Source organism: Halichoerus grypus, chromosome 4, assembly GCF_964656455.1.
Source record: "Halichoerus grypus chromosome 4, mHalGry1.hap1.1, whole genome shotgun sequence".
NCBI lineage: Eukaryota > Metazoa > Chordata > Mammalia > Carnivora > Phocidae > Halichoerus > Halichoerus grypus.
Window position 1 is genome coordinate 28,755,529 of NC_135715.1, and position 26,013 is coordinate 28,781,541.

The following is a 26,013-nucleotide window of genomic DNA, read 5'->3' on the forward strand; positions in this document are numbered from 1 at the left end:
TTAAACTGTTTGTAAGGATATGCTTTAGAATTTAATAGTGATTACCACACAGGATAGGAAGGTGAGGCATAAGTACAGAGGAACTTTTGCTTATTACTTTATATATTTATAAATGGCTTAATTTTCTTAAGACAAGCCTTATTATTTTTATAATTAGCAAAAAAGTAACACAGTCTTCCATTTTGCAGTGAAAAACAAGTAAAGGCAATGTTTAAAACAGCCTGAGTCTGTAGCTAAAGAAAATGTTACCTTTTGTGGAATAGTCACCTAGTACCAGATACTAGAGATAAATCAGACACAATCTCTGACCTCAAAAAACAGTCTGTTGTGGGGGCAAACACATAAACAACCAACTATAATACGATGTGATCAGCACAGAAATAACTATATGGACAAACTACAACAACAGCACTAAGGAGCTGTGACAATGATAGTGAATGTGGAAAGAGAGGCTGGGAATACTCTAGATTTTAACATTCTACTTAAAATGTAGGTTACAATTTTTTAAACTCACTTTATGACTATTAACACCAATCACCAAGGTGATTAACAAGAAATGAATCTTCTCCATTAACAACGGAAAAGAATTTTTAAAAAAATTGTCTTCAACATGTCTCCCTGTTGCACTGTTTCCAGGGATGGTTGTGAGAGGCAGAACATTCTCAGTTCTACATCCTACTCAGAGGGTGGCAATGACAGGTCCTAACATACCATCTTAGGTATCAGTGAGGTAAAAACAGAGAATGGACAAGGTGAGAGTAGGGAAGAACACTGCAGGATGGGGAAAAGGTGAAACCTGAATGACAGTGGGTAATAAATGACCTGGAGATTTCTCATTCTGAAGTCTGAGATCTAGGGACAGGAAAGATACATTAGCAAAACATGTGAACTCCAAACCCCGTAAAAATATTATTTCAAATAGCCAGAAAATACCCAAACCAGGTGACTTTATGCCAGGCATTTTGAAAAAGTGGCCATTAACCAAACAAGCGACATGACTATTTTGCCTAATTCTCCAATTCCAAACAGATGATGGCCTCCAATTCCCAGGAAATGAAGTTTTGAGCTGTTTGGAAGAATTCTCACTGTTGTCTGTGAGCCGATTTTGAACTGGACTTGGGCTTCTTTAGGTGAATTACTGGCTGGTCCAGTCCCATTATTGTCTGTTTCTTTGAAACATGATAGTAAGCATACATTGACCTCATTTAATACACACACGCGCACACACTTTACCAAGACTGAAGCTAAGAAGCAGAGGGGTTAAATAAATTGTCTGAAGCCAGGAGAGCTAGGAAGTTGTCGGGGCAGGGAATGCTACCCTGCGGGTACAGGTCCAGAACCTCTTTCCTTTGACCACGTGCTTCTCGTGATTATACTCTTTTTCCGAAAGATTACCAAAAGTCGTTCCACTGGTTTTGTTTCTAAAACTCCCTACTCACAAATTGTATTTGTTTGCATAAATTAATTACATTGGCTCTTTCTCACTTAAAGTTAGTTGCTGTTAAATTCTAAATCTGTTATATTCAAGATTCATGTAGGAACTTTTAGTTCTTCTTTTTCACTGGTAGGAAATGCTGACTTAGAACCTCACACACTGTCCTTCCGAGTTCTACAGCACAATGATGCATATCTTACCCAACACGCACCTGAAATGAAGGCTTTAAACGCTTGTGCAAGTGCTTTCCGGGAGTGTGGACGACTGGCACTATCTGCAGCTTTCTCACTGGTGGGTGTAAATCAGAGTCCGTGGCTCGGACCCTTAAGTCTCTGTTAGAAACCACAGAAGGGCCAACGAAAAGAATGTCTTCAGGGAAAGTTGCGATAAAATGTAACCTGTCTCGGAAACAGACCAAAAGACAATCACTGTTGCTTTTAAGTGACATTACATCATTTCAGAATGGAAAAAGACCTGAGAGCGGCAGAAAGTTGTTTTGAAAAATTAAAATGCATAGATAGCATCTTTTCTCTTCCTGTTTTGACAGCGCCATGTGTTTGCAGACTGTGTAGGGTTTAATTTTTAGGCGGAAAATTCCCCCTCCACCCTCTGGGAAAGAGTAAGGCATTTAAAATCGCCTTCCCCATCTTCCTCTCGGCCCCGCACTTTTTCATTTAAACTTTCAGGATCCTCCATCGATGCCTGTAGTATACTGCCTTCCTTCTTATTCTCAAGAATATTGCAGCTCCCCAACACGGGAATTTTTTTTTTTTTTTTTTTTAAATGAAAGGAAGGAAGGGAGGAAAGGAAGGGAGGGAGGGAGGGAGGGAGGAAGGAAGGAAAAAAAGTCGTGGTGACCGCGCGTTTCGAAAGCGCGTTTTCGTTTCCTCTCCCGGCGGGCTGTGGCCCTGCCGGGCTGCCGTAGCCGGCCTCGCGCGGCCCCAGACGCGGCGAGGAGCCGCCGTCGGCGGGACTTCCGTGTTGGCGGGATTCTGAACGCTGCCATGGCTCAGACCGTGCAGAACGTTACATTGTCGCTCACTCTGCCCATCACGTGCCACATTTGCTTGGGGAAGGTAATGGGTGATTCTGGGCACTTCTACGAAACAGGGTCGGGTATGAAGTGGCCCTCCGGAGCCGAGGGCGGTCTCCGTGTGTGGCGGGGACGGGGCGTGAGGCGCCGAGATGGGTGCAGACGCTAACCCGCGTTCTCCTCAGGCAATGGGAGGCCGCGTCCTGGGGGACGGGAGCGCGTCGTGATTACTGGGTTCATCTGTGTGCCTTTTGGAGGAGGATGACAGCGGCCTGGGGTCTGAAGGGAGGGCGGCCAGGCGGTTCTGCCTCCGCCGGCGGCCTCACCCGGCCGACTCCGGCGTCGAAGGAGGCCTCGTCAGAAAGGAATCTCAACAGTGTTTTACGCCCCTGTGCCACCCGTGTGGCGTGTGGTGAAGCCCATTGAAGCACGTTTCCTGGGAGCCTTGCCTAAGATTCCTTCGTCCCCGACACAAGTTTAGTGTTTCTGTCCTTGGGCCTGCCTGCAGTGCTAGTTGGGGAGTCTTTTCCATTTCCGACCTCCTTTCCTTTGCTTAACCCAGCCGTGTCCTTTGCTCTGGGTTCAAAATTTGAAAAATGAAAGGCATGCTCTTTTACTCCAAGAACGGATCGGCGAGGAGATGGAATACCCTCTCTTTGTGTTGCAAAAGGTGCCTAATGTGTTTGTGAAATGAGGTAGGAGAGAGTAGTTCTGAATTAGAAACGGAATTTTGAAGGTTCTAAAGCATTCGTCTGCTCTTTCGTTTCCGTTTGTGCCTCCCATTCGGTTTTTAAAAGAGCATTTCTTTAACGCATAGATCAAGAAGAGGAGAAGATACTGTGTATGAACGATCAGATTTTTCTCCACCCTGAATTGCTTTTACGTTTGTGGTGTGTCTGTATTTACCCTGAAATGCAGACTGAAACTACAGCCGCATATTTAGAATTGAGACATACAAACTTCAGAGAGCAAACATTTGAGTGCCAGCCAACACGATCATCTGCCTTCGGTGTTTGGGGTTCTGTGTGAATTTACTGAGTTCAAGAAGTAGGAAGTCAGGCTTGGAAGCAACTGATAACTTGATATCCCTCAGAATGAAATGCCAAGGAAATAGCAAATGTGCTGTGAGAGTATATAGGGGATGGCTTGATCAATTCTGACTGGAGAGATCAAGGATGGCTGCATGGAGGGTGGTATTTGAGCTGGCATTTGCTGCCACTGCCTACTTACATAGCTGGGAGGAGGAGATGATGTTTGTGTTTGCTCTTCTACTTGGTTTCTGACATGAAGTTCCCACAAGTGTATGTTAAATTCTGAGTGAATATACTCCCAGCAATAGCATTAAAAGCTGATAAAGGTATCTTGGGAAATAATTTCCACTTGGTCTTAGTTGTATGCATTATATCTGTTTCCATTAGTTAATAGGCCCTTTTGCAGTTGTGTTGAAAATGTGTTCTGCCTGGTTGATTTTCCATACCTATGCTTTCTGTGTGTAACAAAAATGATTCTAGTAGAGGATAGTGCTTTGAAGATTACAGAATGCTTTTGTATGTATTTAATTACTTCATTTACTCCTCTCACCAGTGCTGTGAGATAGATAGGCTGGTTGCCCCATTTTTTTTTTTTTTTTAACATAAGAGAACTAAGGCTTATAGTCTCTGGTTTGAACCTCTATCGTTATCATTTGTGTCTTCAGTAGATTAGTTCCTAAAAACTCACGTGAGCAGACACTCTTGGGGGTCTCCTTCCCTCCCTCCCTCACTTTCTCTCTCTCTTTTTTCCCTGTATTTGTTGGCTGTGTTCTAAAATGAAATCTGCTAATAAAAGATTAACGATTTGTAAACTGTCATCTTTTTCTACTAGGGAGGCATAAAGGTGTGGTGGTTGAAGGCCTGAGTTCTATGTTCAGACTGCATGAGTTCTAGCTTCTTCTGTTTACTAGTTATATGACCTCATACAAGTTACTTAACCTCTTTCAGAGCAGTTTCCTTATCTGTAAGATGGGAATAGTAGTAGTAGCAACATCCTTCCTTGCATTTTGGGATGATTAAATCAAGTAATTCATATGTAGTGCTTAGCATAAGGTCTGGGACAGAATAATATTCAATAAATGTTTACCTTTAGTGTGGGTGCTGAGACAGGCCCTCCTATGAGCACACCAACCTTTCAAGTAACTGTTCTTTCCGGTGGCTTTCTGAGGCAGTGCACTTACTTGATGAAGATTTGCTTTCCCAATGGAGTGAGTTTGTTCTAGAAATTGCCACAAGACGTCCAGAGGTTTTAACTGGTTTCCTATAACTGTTGCCTTTTGTATAGTTAAAGCAGATCTGATCTGCTTGGACCATTTACCCTCCCCACATACTGGTATTTGTGGGATACTGGACATAGCATAACCTGGGGTAGCAGGTACCATGTTCCCATTGTTACTTCCACCTCCCTGACACAGCATCTCTGGCCAACTCTGAGATCTACCTTTAAGGTCCTTTTTGCCTAGCCCTCTCCCAGATAACCATTCTTTTGTCAACCTCATTATTTGTCCCCAAATCTCACCATCTGCAAGATCCTTTTCTTTTGCTTGTTCAACAGAATTAGGGGCCATTACCCCCTGAAAGGTCACTGTAAAAAAAAAAAAAAAAAAAGCATATTACTTTAAAGGAGAAGGTTCGGGTAGGAGAGACCTTAAATCTAAATGGATAATATAGATGCTGATTGGGATGGGGAAGAATGTAAAGGTAAAGAACTAGTGGAGATAGCCTAAGTATGCACATTGTCAATACTTTGTTTTTTCGATACAAATGTACTTAAAATTGGACAGTTTAGACATTTTGCATTTTCTGCCTGTCTCTACCTCAGTCTTTTTTTTTTTTTAAGATTTTATTTATTTGAGAGAGAGAGAATGAGAGAGAGAGAAAGCACATGAGAGGGGGCAGGGTCAGAGGGAGAAGCAGACTCCCTGCCAAGCAGGGAGCCTGATGCGGGACTCGATCCAGGGACTCCAGGATCATGACCTGAGCCGAAGGCAGTTGCTTAACCAACTGAGCCACCCAGGCGCCCGTTATTGAATCTTTAAATATAAACTTTTTTTCATTTGGAAGGGAATCAAGCTTTATGTAGCTCTACAATATTAAGATTTGTACTTATGTAATGGCACGCTGTCTGGCTGAAATAATCTGAGATGAAATCAGCTTCCTTAGGGTGTGGGGTGTCTGTTTCTTGTAGAGTCCAGTAATAGGGTGGACTGTTTCCAGCTTAGAGTACTACAGGAAGAATCCTTTTTTTTTTTTTTTTTCCAGGGAGGACTTCTTGCCTTGCTTTCCACCCATATTGTTGATTAAAAATGTTGACAAGGTAAGGCTAGGTACAAAGCTTTATGCAACTTAGAGTCCCATTCTAGGTTTGACTAAATTCATTCATCAGTGTTCATCAGAGGCTGTTGATTGGCCAGCATGTTATCAGCCGCAGTACACTGAGCCCACATTTGAGTCCTGATTGTCTCTCAGTTCCCAAGAGTGGATTTAAGAACCAGCCTTGTACATAACTATCACAAGTAATTTGCTTTGAAAAAAGCCATATGGACTATCATTTTTCTCTTTTCCAAATTAAGTTTAAAGAATGCAGACACTTTAAAAAATGTATAATAATATTGTGGGGTTTTTTTAACATACTTAGTGCATAATAAAAAATTCACTAAAAAAAAGTGTTGATATATCCTAATAATTTTAAGGTTGGTATGTAATAGCTAGCATACGTACTAAACAAATAAGATTCCTGAAAGCATTCTAAGTAGGGATAAAGGTAGGGGAGGCAAAAATGTATTACTTTTCCTTTTACCTGGACAGAAATGGGGACCTGGACCAATAGGCATTAAGCAACTTAGTTCTCAGGATAACACAGTTTTAAAGTTCTAGGACTGAAATTTTGGTCCAGAGCCAAAGATTTCTTGAAACATAACAAGAACAATCCAGAAATTTTATTTTTGAAAAGTTTCCAAATTCCCAAAGTTGGTGATGGTAGGGGAGCTATTAGCATCATTTCTATACCTCAGGCTTCTTTTTTACAGTTTTTCTAGGTCTTGTCTCATGAAGCCCATAAAATGTTGACATAGGTGCAAGAAAGAATATTCTTTGAAGAAAGATTAGCTCTAGTCTCTAGCAAAGGTGATAAGAGACAGAGGAGTTGACTTTGAGTGTGATTGCCAGGCTAGTTGGTTGTCTTTCCCTCCCATCACCTCCATCAGTGCCCCTTTTCTGTAGCCCCTACTGATCCCAAAGTCTTGATCCTAATCTTTTGCTTCTTTCAGGCATGTGCCCTCTATTTCTTACTCTCAGACTATTGTTTACTAACTCTGCCCTAAGGAAGAAAAATCTATTTCTTAGTTGAAAGAGCACTCAATTTGCAGCTGAGTCACATTGAATGATGGTTAAATACTGGTTCTGCCACTTATAACCTGTATTATTTCCTTGAGTCTCAGTTTCCACAGCGGAAAATGAATTTGATACTACCAGGGCCATTAGGTTATTTGGGAAATTCATGTGAATATCCTAGACCAGTGGTTCTCAAAGGGGTGGGATGGATTTCATCCCCCAGGGATATTTGGCAATGCCTAGAGATGTTTCTGATTGTCTCCAGGGGTGTGCTAGTTATGTCTAGTGGGTAGAGCCCAGGGATGCTGCTAGCTAAACATTCTACAATGTACAGGAGAGCTCCCTACAACAAAAAGTTCCTCAGTCCAAAATACCAGTAGTCCTGCATCAGGCTCCCTGCTCAGCGGGAAGCCTGCTTCTCCCTCTCCCACTCCCCCTGTTTGTGTTCCCTCTCTTGCTGTATCTCTCTCTGTCAAATAAATAAGTAAATAAATAAAATCTTTAAAAAAAAAACAAACATCTTCAAATAAAAGAAATGAAAACTATGCAGTAGAATTACAGATTTAGGGTAAATCTTTCTGCACCTAGGACTGCCCCCCTCAGGCCCATTCCAGTGATAAGAGCCTACTTTTTATACCTTGCTTTCTCTTATCTCTCTCCTCTTCCTCCCCAGCCTCAGGGTGTATTACCCTAGAATATCATTTTGACATGCTTACTCCAAATGAGTTTGGCATTGTACATGTCACTTGCTGTTGTCGTCTTGCATTTTTATTTCGTAAGAATACTGTTTTATTGCCACAGATCTCATTTGAGAGTAAATTGGATATAAAGTCTAATAACAGGCAACTTACGACTATTTCCATATCTCAGTAAGATTATATTAAGGAAAATTATGTGCGTGTTTAGGTATTGTATATACCAGGATCTGGGTAGAGGAAGAGGGGTGGACAGGAATTGAGGGAGGGCTAGATTCTTTGTATTTTGCTCCTGTAGGTTACATTCAAATAAATAACAAGTCGTTTGTTTTAGTAGTTATTTATTTATAGATCTCGCTTCTCCTAAGCCAAATTTAAACCATTGTTTAGAAATCATCATCTGATAAGTACTTGCTCCAAAGAAATGAATTAGTCAACTCTTTCAAAACTCCAACACAATGACAGTGACAATACCATGTATCAAACAGTGAAAATGATTCTCCTGTGGGTGGCATTGCCAATGGTCTTAGCAGAGAGAGCTAAGTAGTCTGCCTGTGATTGTTCTTCTAAAGAATTTGGCATATTAAATGGGAAGGTTAAACTTTTGCTTTTACACAGTTTGTTAGTGGCCATTGACCTTTTGCTTCTTGAGACACTTTTAGGAACATTATTTCAGCCTTTCATTTTAATACATCAGAATTCAGTTTTATTAATCTTAGAGTGTGCAAGGCATTATATCAGGTGCTGTAGGTGGATACAAAGATGAGCATGCCCATCCCCTGACCCTAAGGAGGCTGAAATCTAATTGGGAAGCAGGATGTAAACAACTTTCTAAGTACAGTACAGAAAGAAATGAACATTAAATCAATGCATAAGGAGTACCCTTATGAAAATCAGACAAAGACCCAGTTAATTTTAAAAAGGATTAATGAAGGCCTTGCAGAAGAGAGAGGTAGCATTTGATTTTCGTCTTAAAAGTTGGAAGGGACTCTATTTTGATTGGGGAAGCTGGAGACCAGCAGGTTATATCAAGCTAAGAAATGAGAGCACAATCTGTCTTTGGCTCAGGTCATGATCCCAGGGTCCTGCTTCAGGCTCCTTGCTCCGCGGGGAGCCTGCTCCTCCCTCTCCCTCTGCCCCTCCCCCTGCTTTTGTGCGCATGCGCACGCGCGCTCTCTCACTCTGACAAATAAGTAAAAAATCTTTTTTTTAAAAAAAAAAAAAGGTGGACAGAAGTGAATATTTGGAAGCCAGGAAGCTTGGGTGGGAGGAGGTCATTGCAACAGGTCCATGGGTAAAAGAATGAGAGCCTGAACTCATTATTGAGGTGAAGATGGAAAAGAAGGGATAGATGATAGGTAAAAGTAAAACAAAGCAAAAAACATTTTAAGGTAGATTTGCCAAATTCTGACAATTCTAGGATATAATTTTTTCACACTATAACTTTTTTGAAACCTGGCTGTATCAAGTGATGGCATCTTACGGTTGTAGTTGGCAGCATTTTTCATACTTTTTTCTTAGTGGTACAGAAAATATTGGTGCATCTTAAAATCTCTGGCCACTTAGACTTGATATATGATACCAGGATTTGATGACCAACTGGATGGTGAGACTAAGTGAAAAGGGTGAGACAGACAGCTCTGAGTATTTTACTTCAAGTAATGAGGTGGTGGTGCCATTAACTTAGATAAGAAGGAGTGCAGGAGGAGGAGCAAATGTGTGGAGGAGGCCAAGTTTGGGTTTGGACATGTTATGATTGAGGCAGCTACAAGATCCTTACATGGAGTTGGCTCCGAGGCACAGATACAGTAATACTGTTACCTTTTCTTTTCTTTCTCTTTTTTTCTTTTTTTGAGGGATTGCTATCTGGAACCCTCTGTGTTTATATCTTTACATTATTATATCTTAATGCGTGGATGAAAAGTATAATAAGTTAAGCCATTATCTTCAGAGACAGAAACCTATGCTCATTGTAACTAAAGGGCTTACCCAAGGTCAAACAGCTCAAGTGGCAGAGCTGGAGTTAGCCCCAGGTTTGTCTCTCAAAACCTAAGCTCTGCCACTTACTGAGGTCCAGTTACAAGAGGATTCTCAGGAGTTGTCAAAGAAAAGATGTTAACATCATGTGATACATGAGATTAAGAGAGAAAATAGAACTATGCCAGGTAAGATGGCCCAGGAAAAAAACATTAAAGAAAGCAGCTGTACCACCTCCGGTATTTTGAATATAAGCATCTCACTCTGATCCTCTTTTCATCATACCTACTCTCCAGCATTACTTCAGCCTTATCAAGACCAATTCGTTGACTCTATGAATATCACTTTTTCACTGTCATCATTACCATTCATATACTCATGTCCCTTGTTAACCATGGTCATTTATTATCATCGGTCCCTTGTCTCTCTCTTTCTTGGCACAAATCCAACTCTGGGTAAACCCATCTACTTATTTGCTTCCTGCCTGAAACTGAACAGGTAAAAATTGGTAAGAAAAATAAACACCTGTGTTAATTGGTTTTTGTTTATAGTAAAAATTACAGATCTCAAATAGGAACTCAGCAATGTTTGGCAATCCTGCTATATGTAAATTACTAGTAAATTTACTTTCTCCCTTTTCAAAATACTGCTTTATTCTGTTTTCTCAAGTTGATATCCCTACCCACGTCTCACTTTCGGCTGGTAACCTCACCTCATATTTAATGATTAAAATATAAGCAATTGGAATAGTTACAACATGAGTTCTCTCATTTTTCCATCAACAGATCTTCTAACCCCTTTGCATTTGTTCTCACACCCTTGGCCTTCCCTTTTGTTACAATGAAAGACAGATCCTCAGTCCCATAAAAGCCAAAACCTTTGCTTTGTGCTTTGGATTTCATTCCCTCTTGACTTCTTAGGGACTTTGCTGCCTATAGCTCTAATCCCTCCTCTTCTTCCTCCATCGTTAATATCCCCTCTTTACTGTATCATTCTCATTGGCATCTCTTACCATGGTCTTAATTCTTACGCTCACTCCTTCACAGCAAAACATGAAGGAATTGTCTATATTCTCTGTTGTCACTTAACCTTTCCCTGTCTCTCTCAACCTTCAATCAAGTTTCCATTCTTACCATTTACTGAAGCAGCGCTTGTCAGTAACAGATCACGATGACTTCCATGTAATTTAATCCCATAGTCATTTCTCTTTCCATATCAGGCTCATTCTTTTTCCTCTCCTCTCCTCTCTTCTCTCTTCTCCTCTCTTCTCCTCCCTCCTCCTCCCTCTACTTTCTCTGTTTTCTCTTAATCTTCTGATGTCTAGTATAGAAGGACTCTAAAATGGTATTTTTATTATTATTAGAACAGGAAACTATTGAAAATGCTATAAAGTATTTTGAGTCCCACAGTAACATTACCTTGTGAATCAAGTGAAAGCCTAAGCATTTCCATGTTATTTCGGTTTTTATTTAAAAATTTTTGCTACTTGAAGAATATTAAGTTATTATTCCCTCTGGCAGTTCCCCAGTTAATGTTAAATACTGTCTTAATAGCAATTACTAATCCAGCGAGTTTTTATTGAGTACCTACTGTGTACTAGGCTGTCTTCTAGGCATCAGAAATTTAGGAATGAATGAAATGAGGGAAGTTCTTGTTCTCATGCAGCTTCCTTTCTAATAGGAGAGATAGACATTAAATGTGTAAACAAACATAACATCAGGTAGAAAACTAACGTAACTTCTTTCTTCTATTTTCTGTCTTTTAAAACAGCGACACACACTCAGAACACCTAGTTAATCCTGACCGAGCCACCTAATTTCTTCACAATTTGGTTTCCTTATTTGTGAGGTATATTTAACTGTGTTTACCTCACAGGACTATTTAAAACAAAACAAAAACACAGAGAAAGTACATGTGAAAGCCCTTTGTAAAATATAAGACTATATAAATGTAAAGTATTAGTATTTGTGCATATTGTATAAATGGAGTCAAATATTTTTATATTTAGTGCATGTTAGTATTTCTGTCAGCATTGTTTGCTGTTTAAATTATAAACCAGTGTTTTTATAAATCCTGAATAATTTCCTCTTAAAGCACCTACTCTGCTGTACTCTAGAGAAACTGTTTGTTTGCTCTAAACTAAACTTATTGGGATTCTCCCAGTTATGACTATTGCCCTGTACTAAAAGTAGTGTTTCTTTTTTCAAAGGTACGCCAGCCTGTCATATGCATCAACAACCATGTATTTTGTTCAATTTGTATTGATTTGTGGTTGAAGAATAATAGCCAGTGTCCAGCTTGCAGAGTCCCCATCACGCCTGAAAATCCTTGCAAAGAGATTATTGGTAAGGGCCTATTTTATAAACACATAAAAACAGATTTGAAACAATCTCTAAATAGTGTATATTTGGAGAAAGACTAAAATAGACAATTTTCACTGATGTCATTTTGCCACTGTCATACTGGATGGATTGGTCATTTGTATAATCTGTAAGTGAACACATGAGTGGCACAAGCCACTATGAGAAATCTTAGAGCCTTGTGGAACGAACATTATGGTAAGAGGCTGTGCATGTGGACCAAAATATTAATGGTTTAAAGCAGCAGGTGTTAAAGGTCAAAGAGGCCCATAGAGTTCAGGCAAGGAAGTTCAGCTGGGAATATCAAGAAAGGCTTCATAAAGCACGTGGCCTTAAGAGATTTAAGAATGGATAAAATTTCAACTGGTAAAGATTAGGGAGGGCATTTCATACAGAGAGAATAGTATGAACTAAGGATTAGAAGTAGGAAAACACAAAGCATGTTTTTAGAAATGATCAGTAGTTAAGTTTGGTCTGACTACTGAAATAAGACTGAAAATATAAATTGAGACTTTAGTGCAGAGAATCTTGAGTAATAAACTAATTCAGGGACTTGCTCTGTGGGTGAAAAGTAGAGTAAGCTGATGGTTTTGAACAAGGGAGTGGCAAGATCCAGAATGTGCTTGAGGAATGATATGTGAGTTGGGTTGAAGGGGAGAGACACAACGTGAGTATGTGAGGTAGGAGGCTCTAGCCCAGTTAAGGGGGAATGTGAGTCTGGTTTAAGGATAAAAAAGAACATTCAGTGTGATACCAGTGTGGGTAAAAGGGAGATAAAACTTGAACTAGAAGATCCTTGAAAAATTAAACATTTAAAGAGCGTTTTTAGTGTTTGGATTTTATTCTGCTCATATTAAGTTATCATTCTTAGATTGCAGAAATTAAAATGATTTTTACTTGTTTCTTGCTTTACAAAAAATTGAAAGTGAATCTATCATTGGCTATGTATAGAAAACACTTTTCAGAAAACATTGAGAAGTCACTGTAATAATCCCAATTTAGGGAAAATGGACTTAGTAAGATTTTTACAGTGGAAATGGAAAGGAAGATAAATACCAGAACAAAAGAAGAACTAGTAGGACTTTGGAACTAAGAAATCCAAAGGAGGAATCAGAGATTATTCCAAGGTTTCTTTCTTGGTACTTGGGTGAAATCTGGTAGAGGAATATTTTTCTGTTGTGAACTTTGATGATTAAAATAATTTGAATGTGTTTTCCCCAGCTTCTCTTCACATATCTTCTCCTGCCTTCATATCTAAGTGATATTTCATAAATTCACTCAAGTAAAATAGTTCATTCATCCTTGTATTTGGATAGAATGTCCTGAAAAAGAACATCTGTAAAATGCCTTTGCTGTCATGATACTAAGAAGTACAAAGAAAGTAACCACAGCATAGTTGACGAGCTCTCAGAAAGAATTCATTTTGAGTGTATTTGTATTGCGTTATGGGCATACAGTTAATGCTGTGATTCATAATCCATCGTAACTGGGTTGTTAGATTCAGTTAAAAGATGCGTTAATCTTTTCATTTGTGTTACCAGTAACTAGGTATGTTTGAATACTTTGGTTATAATAATATATATATCATAATATGAACGCATATATAGAGATAGATAAACATATTGGATAATTATTTATGTGAAATTTAAATTGATAATATGGATGATGTATTAATTGGTTAAATATAAATATATTTATATTTAGTTTTAATTAGTTTTATTACCACTTAACTGTTGTCTGGTATTCAAATTTTGCAGTAGTCCAAATGTGATAATTAACAAAATACAGCCTTTGCCTTCATTGAGTTTATTGTAATAAGATACACAGGTAAGTAAACACCCATGATATTTTACTGAAGGTATTATGGTGTTATTTGATACTTATCTTTTCTCTAGATTGAGATAGAGAAAAGGCCTAGGTGGCAGCCCCAAGTGTGTATATAAGGGAAAGGGTAGAAATTAAGCTGGAGAAGTATATAAGACAATAAGAAAACCGTTTATCTTTGTTTTTATACTGCCTAAAAAAGAATAAAAGTTAGATTTTTTTTTTTTCCCCTTGTAGGAGGAACAAGCGAGAGTGAACCTATGCTAAGCCATACAGTCAGGAAGCACCTTCGGAAAACTAGACTTGAGTTACTCCACAAAGAGTATGAGGTAAATAATAATTATAATTTAAAATGAGGACAACACTGAATTCAAGCTAAAACTGAGCTATCTCAGTCTCTGGACTTCTTAGAGTAAACATCCAATGAAATCTTATTTTAAATGCTATTTTAAAAATATCTTATTTGGGGGCGCCTGGGTGGCTCAGTTGGTTAAGCGACTGCCTTCGGCTCAGGTCATGATCCTGGAGTCCCTGGATCGAGTCCCGCATCGGGCTCCCTGCTCGGCAGGGAGTCTGCTTCTCCCTCTGACCCTCCCGCCTCTCATGTGCTTGCTCTCTCTCATTCTCTCTCTCTCAAATAAATAAATAAAAAATCTTTAAAAAAAAAAAAATATCTTATTTGGGGGCGTCTGGGTGGCTCAGTCGTTAAGCGTCTGCCTTCGGCTCAGGTCATGATCCCAGGACCCTGGGATCGAGCCCCGCATCGGGCTCCCTGCTCCACGGGAAGCCTGCTTCTCCCTCTCCCTCTGCCGCTCCCCCTGCTTGTGTTCCCTCTCTTGCTGTGTCTCTCACTGTCAAATAAATAATTAAAATCTTAAAAAAAAAAATCTTATTTGAGGGGCACCTGGCTGGCTCAGTAGAGTATGTAACGCCTGATCCACAGGGTCGGGAGTTCAAGCCCCATGTTGGGTATGGAGCCTATTTAATATCTTATTTGATAATTTTTTTTTCTTTTTCCCTTTTCTATTTCAAATAGAAGACAGGAACAAATATAAGCATTTTTTTTCCTTTTTTTAATTTCAAATTTGTCCTCAACAGACACATCATTTTTTAAGTATTTGCTCCTCAAGTTAGGAGAGAAAAGAAACCCTCTTGTGAAAGTCAGTCTTCCAGCCCCCACAGGGCATTATGAATGCTCTGGTAAACAGTGACTGTAACTTTCATTCCGTTTTGTTTGTCTATAAATTCCCTGATAATTCTATGCCTGATTAGTTTTCGTAAAATAAATATACCTCTGTCAACTACCAGGAAAGAGATTTTGGTGTGAAATATGCTTTTTTCCTTTTTTTTTTTGCATGTTAACCAGTGAGGTTATTTTTGGTTTTGTTTTTAATAAAAATTGTGTATATTTGGGGAACCTGGGGGGCTCAGTTGATTAAGTGTTTGACTTCATAGGCTCAGGGTCTTGGGATGGAGCCCCATGTAGGTCTCCCCGCTCAGTGGGGAGTCTGCTTGTCCTTCTCCCTCTGCCCCTCCTCCCCTCCTCCCCGCTCGTGCTCAAGCTCTTTCTCTGTCTCTATCTCAAATAATAAAATTTAAAAATTGTATATATTTATGTGCCCACAACATGATGTTTTGATTTACATATCCATAGTGAATGATTGTGCTAACGAATGATTGTGCTAGCTAACTATAGCCATCTCCTCGCGTACTTTTATTTTTGTGGTGAGAGTACCTGAAATCTACTCTGCTAGCAAATTCCAGTATTCAGTACAGTATTAACTATAGTCATCATGCTGTACATGAGAGCTCTAGACTTATTTATCCTACATAACTATAACATTGTACATATTGACCCATCTCCTTTCTCCCACCTCTACATTTCCCCTACCTCCCCACCCTGGGTAACCACTGTTTAACTCTCTGCTTATATATATCCAGTTTTTTTAGATACCTCATATAAGTGAGATCATGCAGTAGTTTTCTTTCTTGGGAAGGTGATTTGATATGGTGATGGAAATTTTCCAAATTAGCTTCATGCTAATGGAATATGTATGTTTTGGGTGTTTTTTTTTTTTTTAAGGTTTTATTTATTTATTTGACAGAGAGAGAGAGAGGGTACGCATAAGCAGGGGAAGTGGGAGAGGGAGAAGCAGGCTCCCTGCTCAGCAGGGAGCCCAATGCAGGGCTCAATCCTAGGGACCTTGGGGTCATGACCCAAGCTGAAGGCAGATGCTTAAGGGACTGAGCCACCCAGGCACCCCTGGAATATGCATGGTTTTGAATAGTAACCATTAAACCCAGTTGTTATTTTATGTTGACTAAAGAGGGGATGTTATTAATCTCTTATTTTAACACAAAATATTTTTAAGTTAAAGTATAACATGGAAACTGCTTCAGTTGCCTCAAAAATATTTTGAAATAAAGTGGGGCATAAATAAATGACTGCATAAATGTTCATTCATATATGTTTTCCAATTCATATTTGTTTATTAATGTATTAATTCCAACAAAAAACTTACTTTCTTATTTTAAAACGCAATTGAACTTGACATGTACTGTAATTTAAAATAATAAATAGTACTGTCTGTTAACTCTAAAATGTATTCTTACATACTTAATATTTATCATACTTAGGTATTAATCAGATTAATCCTTTAAGAGTTCACTGGCATATTGAACTACTTGGAGTTTATTTTCTAACAACAGAATTTCTAACAATCTTAGTTTAAGATGAAATATCTATTATAGATTAATAAATGGTATCACAAAAAAGAGTTCTAGACCAAATGTTTAGTAATTGGATTTAAGACAGCAGTTCCAGATGGGGAAAACTAATACTTGAAATAGTCACAGTGGTAATTGAAGAACCAGAATATAGAAAAGTTAAAGTAAAACTAAAAATTAACCACACGTATTCTGAAGGAAAGTGGAAGGACATGGTATAGGGTTACACTCTACTTCAAATGCAGAAGCAAAAATGTAAACATCAAACAAAACTATTATGACCTTGATCAACACTGTATCTTTTTAATTCCCCTTACTAAAGCAATTAAACATGCCTAAGAATTTTCTTCTGCGGAATCTACTTCCTTGTTGAATTCACGTTGACTTGTCTTGTTTTCTGGCTTTCTTCAATAAAATCAAAGATCTGACATTTTTATTTTAATTTTATTTATTTTATTTTATTTTTTAAGTTGGTTCCGTGCCCAGTGTGGAACCCAGTGCAGGGCTTGAACTCATGACCTTGAGATCAAGAGCTGAGCTAAGATCAGGAGTCGGACGCTCAGCCAACTGAGCCACCCAGGCGCCCCAACATTTTTATTTTTTTTAACTACAAACTATCGCTGAATTAAAATGAAAGCAGTGGAAATGCCAGCTTTTACCAGAGTCAAATACATTTTGAGAATTTCAGCTGTATGTGACTTTCTGCCTACAAAGCTATTCTGATGCATAATGAATCTGTGTACCTACAGAATTTTGAGTATAAAATTTAAAAACACATTGACCTCAGTTTAGCATATATATGTGTTTAGTATCTGTGTCTATCTAATGGCCATGCAATTCTTTTTCAGGATGAAATAGATTGTCTGCAGAAAGAAGTAGAAGATCTTAAGAGTAAAAATCTTAGCTTGGAGTCACAAATCAAGACTATTCTGGATCCTTTAACCTTGATGCAAGGCAACCAAAATGAAGACAAGCATCCAGTTGCAGATAATCCAAGTAAAATTGACCCAGAAACTGTAGCAGAGTGGAAGAAAAAACTTAGAACAGCTAATGAAATCTATGAAAAAGTAAAAGATGATGTGGATAAGTTAAAGGAAGTAAGTTGTGGTTATTTTTAAAATTCTGCTGTAGTTTTTAAAATTCTATATTTTAAGTACCTTCAAAAGTAAAATAGCCATATTATCTTCACTCATTAGAAGATTTTTGGGGAAGGACAAAAATCTCTGGATGAGCATTTATAAGCAGTAGAACTTTTTTCTCCTTAAATGACATTAGCTGCCAAGAAATATCAGGTCATTCCATTTGTGACCATAATTGGAGACTGTAGTGCTTTTGTATGAGTTTGCATCTTCTTGTAGAAGAGTGACATCAGTTTAAAGGATGTGTTTCTATTTCCCCTCTTTGTGGTTTGCCTTAATTTTTTCTTAAGCTTATGTCAGTGACTGCCCTATATGCATAAAAACAAATGTATTCAATTCTCTACCTATAAAATGGAAGGTTTGGAACATATCTTTTCTAATACTACCATTCTCTGATTTTTAAGATTGTAATTAGTTAAAGACTGAATGACTAATTCCAAGGAAGCTTTGAGTAGCTGCTTTGGAATACTCCATGTAAGAAAGTATTGTAGCTTATGAAGTGGGTTCATTTTTTTCAGTTATTCTTCCTTTCACCCAACAAGATAAAGCATAGGTGGAAAAGGCAACCTCTAGGCTTTTTCTGTCTAGGAAAAGAGATGAGATCCATGCCGTCAGTATGAGAGGTTGTTATAATCAAGTGCTGTAGAGTTTTGTTGGCCAGAGGGACCAGTCTTTGGCTTTCATTTCAAGTTTATCCACAGCGGAGTCCTGCTGTGCTGTATGGAGTTGGTTTTGTGGTATCCATGTCCACAGCCGCCCATTTAACCTGTCTGTATTCACTTAAAATATTGTTACTGTGTTGAATTACTGAGTCCTGCCTCCTTGAAAACATTAATGAGCTCCTTAAAGAACTGCCACCACATACTGACACCCAGATCCTCAGTGAAGCTGAATAGCATAGAAGTGTGCAACTTAGTGTAAATACTAAGCCATCTTCACATATCTGCCTATAAAATAAATGTTGTTTGAGCTCAGGAAAGGCCATAATGAAAGAAGGGAACTTAGTGCTTTCAGATAAAAAAGAAACTATAGATAGAATTACACTGAGTTTGTTACAAGTTTAGGGCAAGTGTGTAGTTTCTTTGGGTATTGAAGGCCAACATTAGCCTGTTGGTTTGTCCAAGAAGAGGATATAAAAAGGAAAGACAGCTGGAAAGTTACAATATTTATTAATCTACTCTGTCCCCTTTAACTTCCCTTTGTCTTCTTGAGCTATCATTAAGTTCTACGTGGTCTCTTTTATAGTTATTAAACTTCATTTAAATTTTTGGCAATAAATGCTTCTTTGAAGATGAGGATCTGTATGAAAACATTATTCTGGGCTTGTAAAAGTGGTGTAGGGGGTGTATGTGAAAGAAAAGTACATAAAACACAGTTTTTCTTTGCTCTTTTAAAGGTCACATGTTAAATTCAATACCCAAAGCTACACTGAGACCTCAGAATTATTTGGGATATTTAACAAGCCCATTTTGGATGCCTAGTGGTGGTATTAGGTAGTACTAGGCAATAAATGGGGGCACAAATGAATTAAAAAACGTGGAAGCAAAATTTGAATGTGAGGTACAAAATAACATACTATAAATCAAATATAGGAGTACAAAAGATTCAGACTACACAGCATGAGTGAAATGGACTTGTTTTCTGATGTTTCCAGGACTAGGTAAGTTTTGAAACCATTATGAGATCAGTATCATTACACAATCAGTATTACAAATGGAAAATAGTTATGTGAAGTCCTAGGTGCAACAAATGGGTAGAACTTTGCGCTTTGTAATCTTGACCCACCTAAACTGAAAATACCTCTGGTGGTTTAAAAAAAAAAAAAAAAGAAAAGAAAATACCTCTGATAGTTGAGGAACCAGCCAGCCCATAATGAGGATATTAGAGAGCCACAGGACTGGTGAAAGACCTTGAAATGTAGTGATACAGTATGGAAGGGATGGGGAAGAGAAGTCAAATGAGTTTCTAATTTAAGCTTGTCATCATCATCAGAAAGCATTCACTAAGTGCCTCGTCTTATGGTGCTGTGTTTGAAAGCTTAATTCATTGTCTGTGTGTATGAGGAAGTAAATGACTTTCCTTGTATCTTCAGAGGGGCAGTAATAGTGTTTATCAGTCACTTAAAGAATTAACCCTCCACAGTACTGGTTGGTCTGCAACCATGAGGATAAGTAGCTGCTCAAGAGCCCAAAAAGAACCTCCATGAGTGTAAGTACAAGAGCTAGCTAGGCTTTGTGCCCAGAAGAATGTTTTTTGCCCTTTCTCTCTTGTCATCCTCTTGGGGTATTTGTGTGTGGGTGGATGAGCAGTATAGTCAGAAGTTCTGGAAATTATTCAAGAACATTGGTCAAATTTTTGAAATCTGTTTTTAAGTCTTTTGGTTTAAGCCTTTTTGTTGACAGTAGTTTTCGTGACCCATTCACTTTAAAATGTTTTAAATGTCAATGTTCTAGTCAAACAAAAGACATTTCTCTTGCCAAGTTAGTGAGATTGGTTTCTAGGCTAGGGAGTGTTATTCTTTGGAATTAAAAAATGCCATGACTGAGGAATTTAAATAGCTTTTAAAAAGACTCTAAAATTGAGGCACACTACTTTTTATCCAGAATCAATTATTCAACTTCTAAATTTTCTAGCAATTAATGTTTTGTTAGACAATTTTTAGGTATCATACAATTCAAAAAGAAAGTCATACTTGGGATTTTTTTAATCAAAAGAGAATTCTTAGAATTTTATTAGAAAATATTGACCCAATTTTGAGAGCCCCAGAAATTGTGAGCCAAGGCATTTGGGAAAGCCTTTTGAAGAAAGAAAGCAAGTGGTTTAACTATATTAGATTTGTTATCACTAAAAAGCTATTTTTAAGTAGCAACCCAAAATCAGTCTTACAGCTCATAATTCATGAGAATTAACTCTTAGCATTAGTTTTGCAAATAATTGCATATAGTATAATGTTACCATGCTTAGAATATTCAGTTATGTGAAAAAGGAAAAAAAAAATATTTGCCATTAGTATAGTCCCTAAATGACGCTAAGCTAACTAACATAGCTGTTTATTTCCCTGGATAGGAGAGTTGCAAAGTGCTTGGGGATTATGGATTAAAAATGCTTGGTTGTGTTCACAGTTTCACAAGTCATTCCCAGTGGTGATTTTAAGTTTCTGAGGACCATGTTCTAGTATTCAATTTTCTGATATCACTCTAAAAAATACAGATGGCTCATGACATAATTTTTATAAGGCACTTGTTTTAGTTCATGCTTAATTATTTTCAACTCTTTTTTAAAGGCAAATAAAAAATTGAAATTGGAAAATGGTGGCCTGGTGAGGGAGAATTTACGACTGAAGGCTGAAGTTGATAACAGATCACCCCAGAAGTATGTATTTTGCTCATAAAGCAATGTTTCAGATGATGTCAATGTTTTAGAATAAGCTGCTATTATTGTATGTGTTTTTCATTTGACTCTTTTCATTGAAACATGTAGATTTAAATAGAATGTCTTGCCTCTAAAAGTCAAGTGTATACTTATGTTATTGGTGAAATCTTTGTGTCATTTAAGGCTAATTTTGAAGAACGGATTTCATTCTTATTCTGTTTCCTTATCTGATTAGCAAGAGGATTGTTTTATGTGACCTAAGACAGGAAAAGTTTCACTTGGTTTTGTATGTAACTGTTTAATAGTACTAACAGAGAGTAGGGCGATTAATGTAATGCCCTTTAGATACTCTCTGAAAGAATCTTGATAGTAGTTAACGTATGTATAGTGCTTTCTCTTTGCCACGTACAACCACCTGTGATGTACTATTAGTGTTCTCCATTTACAGATGAAGAGACAGAGGCATAGAGAGATTAAGTTAGTTTATCCAATCTGTACAGCTAGTAAGTAATGGAAATAGGATTTGAACCCACGTAGTCCAGTCCCAGAGTCCATGCTGTATTACATTACAGAGAGAACCATTACACTATTACATTAACCATTATACTAAAAAGCATATCTGAAATAGAGTTTAAGGCATGATTTGTTGAATTTTAGACTGATTTTAATTATACAATTAAGTGAATCTATTCTTCCTTTATGATGGGATAGTTTTCATTCCATTCCAAGTAAGAGTACAAGTATTGCCCTGTTTAACAGTTTGTTTAAAATTATAAGAAACAATTGAGAGTTGAGAGTTAAAGATGGAGAAAAGATGGGAGATAGCACTTGAAGTTTTTCTTCTTCAGGGGAAAAAAAAAGGTAAGGAGAGAATATAGCCTTCCATCCCTCTGTGAGGGGTGGCATATCAGAACTCCACACTTTCCTTCTGTAATGACTAGACTTCATTTCTTTCTACTGGAAAAAGGCAAGGCAGACATAAGCAACTGGAAATTTGTCCTACCAGAAGTAACTCTCTGCTTATCATATGAAAAAGAGAAAACACTGCGTTTAGTAAAACCAAGTGTGGTATCAGGAAATGGTAGAAGTAAACCATAATTACTCAAAGCAGGGATAACTAACCAATAGAGAAAGAAGCATAGCTTTTACTTTTAAATAGTTCCTTCCCCTGTGCTTTCCAACCTCATTTTTCTTTCACTTCAGATAATGTTCTACTTTGACAAATTAGTGAAATAAGCTTAGGAAATGTTGCTGTTATGTGGTGGTTTGAATCTCTGCTCCTCTCATTTATTGGCACCTCGCCTTGCCAGTCATAGTAATGCTTGTCCATTAGCTGCATTTCCCACAGTGTGCTGAATGGAACTAAAGCTATTTTGTCTGTAGCTTTTATTTCTTGAAAAGTTGCCCACCAGATTTCAGATTTAATGCCAGCCACCAGGATGTGTTTTTAAATATCCTCGGTTCCAACCTGATAAGTAACGGAAGAATCTCACCTGAAGAAACCTGGCCTCTGACTATCCTAACAAACAGCCACACTTCTGAAACCCATATAACTTTAGGAGTTGCTATCTTTAACTTCCATTCCTTCCCTTCAGGGGAAGGGAACAGTTTAACTTAAAAAACGATTTGAACTGACCCCTATTCTAGATCAATTTGCAATGCATTGAGGTATTAAATGCATTGCAGTTGATTTATAGCCTTGTTTACTCTGCATCACCAAACCCTAGCGGGATTCAGAGAGAAGCTGACCACAGCTGAAAATACCCAGATCTGGTTCACCTGAAGAGAGCTTCTATTTGTTTTGAAAAAATATGAAATTTCAAGAGTGTAAAAGTAAATGCAAGCAAATAAAACCATCTGTTCCATTTTGTTCCCTTGATTAGGAAGTTCCTTAAGCAATTATTTTTCTTTTGTCTACTTGGTTAGGTGTCAAGGTATCCTTTTTATGCACATAGCTTTAGTTTCTGATGTATCCTTCAAATTGCGCAGACATATTCTACAAATCATGCAGAGGAGAGAGCTTTAAGATTTAGATACTAGAGAGGAAAATATTTAGAAAAGTGTAATTGTCAGCTTGGGCTATCACAGCAAAATACTTTAGACGGAGTGGCTTAAACATTGAATATTTATTTTCTCACGGTTCTGGAGGTTAGACATCCCAGATCAAGGTTCAGCAGTTTTAGTTTCTGGCAAGGGCTCTCTTCTTGACTTGCAGACAGCCACCTTCTCACTGTGTCTTCACATGTCTGAAAGGGAGTTTTGGTCTCTCTTCCTCTTTTTTTTTTTTTTTGGAGAGGGAGAAAGGGGTGGGGTGGGGGAAGGGCAGAGGGAGAGAGAAAAATCTTAAGCAGGCTGCACGCCCACACCCAGCACAGGGCTCGATCTCACAACCCTGAGATCATGACCCGAGCCGAAATCAAGAGTTGGATGCTTATTAAGTTAAAGAGATTAAGTTAATTTTTCAGGTGTCCCCTCTATTCTTCTTCTTATAAGGACACCAGTTCTGTCAGACTAAGGCCTCATCCTTATGATCTCATTTAAGCTTAATTACCTCCTAAAGACTCTCTTTGTATAGTCAGACTGAGGGTTAGGGCTTCAGCACATGAATTTGGCTGTGGGTGGAGAATACAGTTCAATCCATAGCAGAAGGTATTTCTTTTGAAGACACTCAGATCATGCTATTACCCCCAACGAGACTAACATATGATGTGGACAAGGGTGACTTAAACATTTACATTGGTCTTAAGTAGAGAGTTCTGTATAAAAGTAATGTATTTTATAATACTTTAAAAATAGTGCTATAAGCTTTTAAAATGAAAATCTGGGTTATTATTTATCTTCTCTGTTACTGTTTTTCTGTTCTGTCTGTTTCCATCCATTATATCCAGTCTTAAAGTGTGCCTGGGTAATTTTCCTTCCTCAACTTTAACCTAAAAGCCTTTTTGAGCAGTATGTCAGATATTCTACTAAGCATATTTTTCTAGGCTTCAGTAATATCTATTCTGTTCCTTGTCAAAAATCCATTGTCCTAATATCTAAACTGGTGGTCCAGAAAATGGGGTCTTTTTCTTTGATTTTATATAGCCACTTCCTGAATTTTTCTTCTCTTCTAAAATAGTTTATTTCACAAGGGAAAACCATTTGTTTGCCCTTTCAGTTTTCTTTAACATGGAGTCCTAAGAGCATCAGATCTAATGTTCATAACTCCAGAGGTGGTGATGTGTCCTTTAGTTTATAAGGCTGATAATTTGAAGAAAACTTACTCTCCCAGCCAGCCGGGGAGTACTGAATGTTTATTTACTTAACACTGTACAAGGTGCATTGAACTATATAAAATAAATACTCTTCCTGACCCCTAAAGTAGGTTAGGTCCCCTTGCTATAATTTCTCTTACTACTTTGTACTTTCCCTTCATAGCACATATCATAATTGCTAGTAGTTAATATTTTGTACAGCTGTTTCACGGCTTTCTTCTGTCTAAGCCAGGACTATAGTTGTATTCACTGTTGTAGCCACTGCATTTTATAGAGTTCTGGTTCATATTCTGCTCCTAATATGTATTTGTTGAGTAAATGGATGATAAAGTTAGCTCTTTTTTTTTTAAAGGTTTTATTTATTTATTTATTTGACAGAGAGAGAGAGCACAAACAGAGGGAGCAGCAGAGGGAGAGGGAGAAGCAGGCTCCCCACTGAGCAGAGCCCGAGGCAGGACTTGATCCCAGGACCCTGTGGTCATGAGGCGAGCTCAAGGCAGACGCTCAACCCACTGAGCCACCCAGGCGCCCCAATAAACATAGTTCTTAAGACTAGGAGGAAACAGACAAATCCTAAATATGGTACACTTAATAGGAAAAATGGCTAGGTGGTGTTATATGCAGCTGATGAGTCACAAACTCTACCTCTGAAACTAATAATACACTGTATTAGTTGATTTTAAATTAATTGTTTTTAAATTTTAAAAAATGAATAAAAAAATCATTGACAAAATGGGAAGGGGGGTATGCTTTACAATAAAAGAGAATTAAGAGTCATAATAATCAGATGCAGTATATGGATCTTGTTTGGACATTGATTCATAACAAAGCATGTCAAAAGACATTTTTGAGGCAATTGGGTAAATTTGAATATGAGCTAGATATTAGGTGATACCAAGAGATTACTGTTAATTTTGTTTAGGTAACTGTGGTTACCTAAGAAAATGTCCATATTTTCTTTTAGAAATGAATACTAAAATATAGACTATAGAGTATTTTAATAGAAGAAAGGGGATGTATAATAAAAAAATAAAACCCATGAAACATGGCCCCTGCCTCTAGGAAGCTCATAATCTAATGAAGTCAAGAGGCAAAAATACATGAAACAATTAAATACTGAACAGATTTAGTCAAATAGTAGAGACCACAGTAGGAATTTAGAGAATGACCAGTATGTTGCAATGGTGAGAGTCTTTATCAAAGAGGCCGGACTTGAGCCTGGCTTTGAAAGATGGAGATTTCCATGAGGAGGAAGGCATTCTGAGCTAGAGGGAAGCAGCTTGAGCTGTTAGAAATACTAAGTAGTCCCTTTAGTTCCGGGCCCTTGTCTCTAGTAGTAGCTACAGTTACGCTTGAGAAACATGGTGGCTTCCTTCTCAGACTGATCGGAGCAGAACTCCTCTATGTGATTTGCATATCTCTCCATCATGACTATCATCACCCCACTTAAATAGCTGGTTAGCATGACTCCACTGTATCCATCACTCTGTGCTTTAAACAGAAAGGCCTGTTCTCAGTCTCCTGTTCAGTGGGGAATGCCAAGAGTGTCACACCTCCACATGGTAAAAAGCAACAAAAATGAGAAGAAGCTAAGGGGTGTTAATATTCCTAAATACCCTTGGCTTCAATTACTGTTCCTAAACTGTGCCCAGAAATGTAGGTATACTTGCCCTTGATAGAGTTAGGAGTTCCTTAGTATTTTTTTTTTTAGCTTGAAGAGATACGAAGAATTGACTTGTAAAGCATTTGAAGGTTTCATGCCCTGTCTCAGATCTTTCTGTTCGGTTGTGCCATTTTTTTTTGGTCTAGGCACACTAGGCAGGGTTTCTGCGG

General features: G+C 38.0%; 1 protein-coding gene across 2 annotated transcripts in view; it reads left to right on the top strand.

Annotated features, from left to right (window-relative positions):
- The first annotated feature begins 2,361 nt into the window (after positions 1-2,361).
- The window catches only part of OBI1 (ORC ubiquitin ligase 1), a 39,737-nt gene continuing 16,085 nt past the window's right edge, over positions 2,362-26,013 (top strand). Inside the window, exons 1-5 of one of the 2 annotated variants that reach the window (XM_036066930.2) lie at positions 2,362-2,511; positions 11,714-11,849; positions 13,926-14,017; positions 17,264-17,512; positions 20,838-20,926. In XM_036066930.2, the coding sequence (XP_035922823.1) occupies positions 2,440-2,511; positions 11,714-11,849; positions 13,926-14,017; positions 17,264-17,512; positions 20,838-20,926 (638 nt within the window). In that variant the 5' untranslated portion in view covers positions 2,362-2,439. Of the gene's footprint in view, positions 2,512-5,645; positions 5,817-11,713; positions 11,850-13,925; positions 14,018-17,263; positions 17,513-20,837; positions 20,927-26,013 lie in introns of those variants that run through there. The other variant, XM_078070217.1, reaches the window with a different exon arrangement.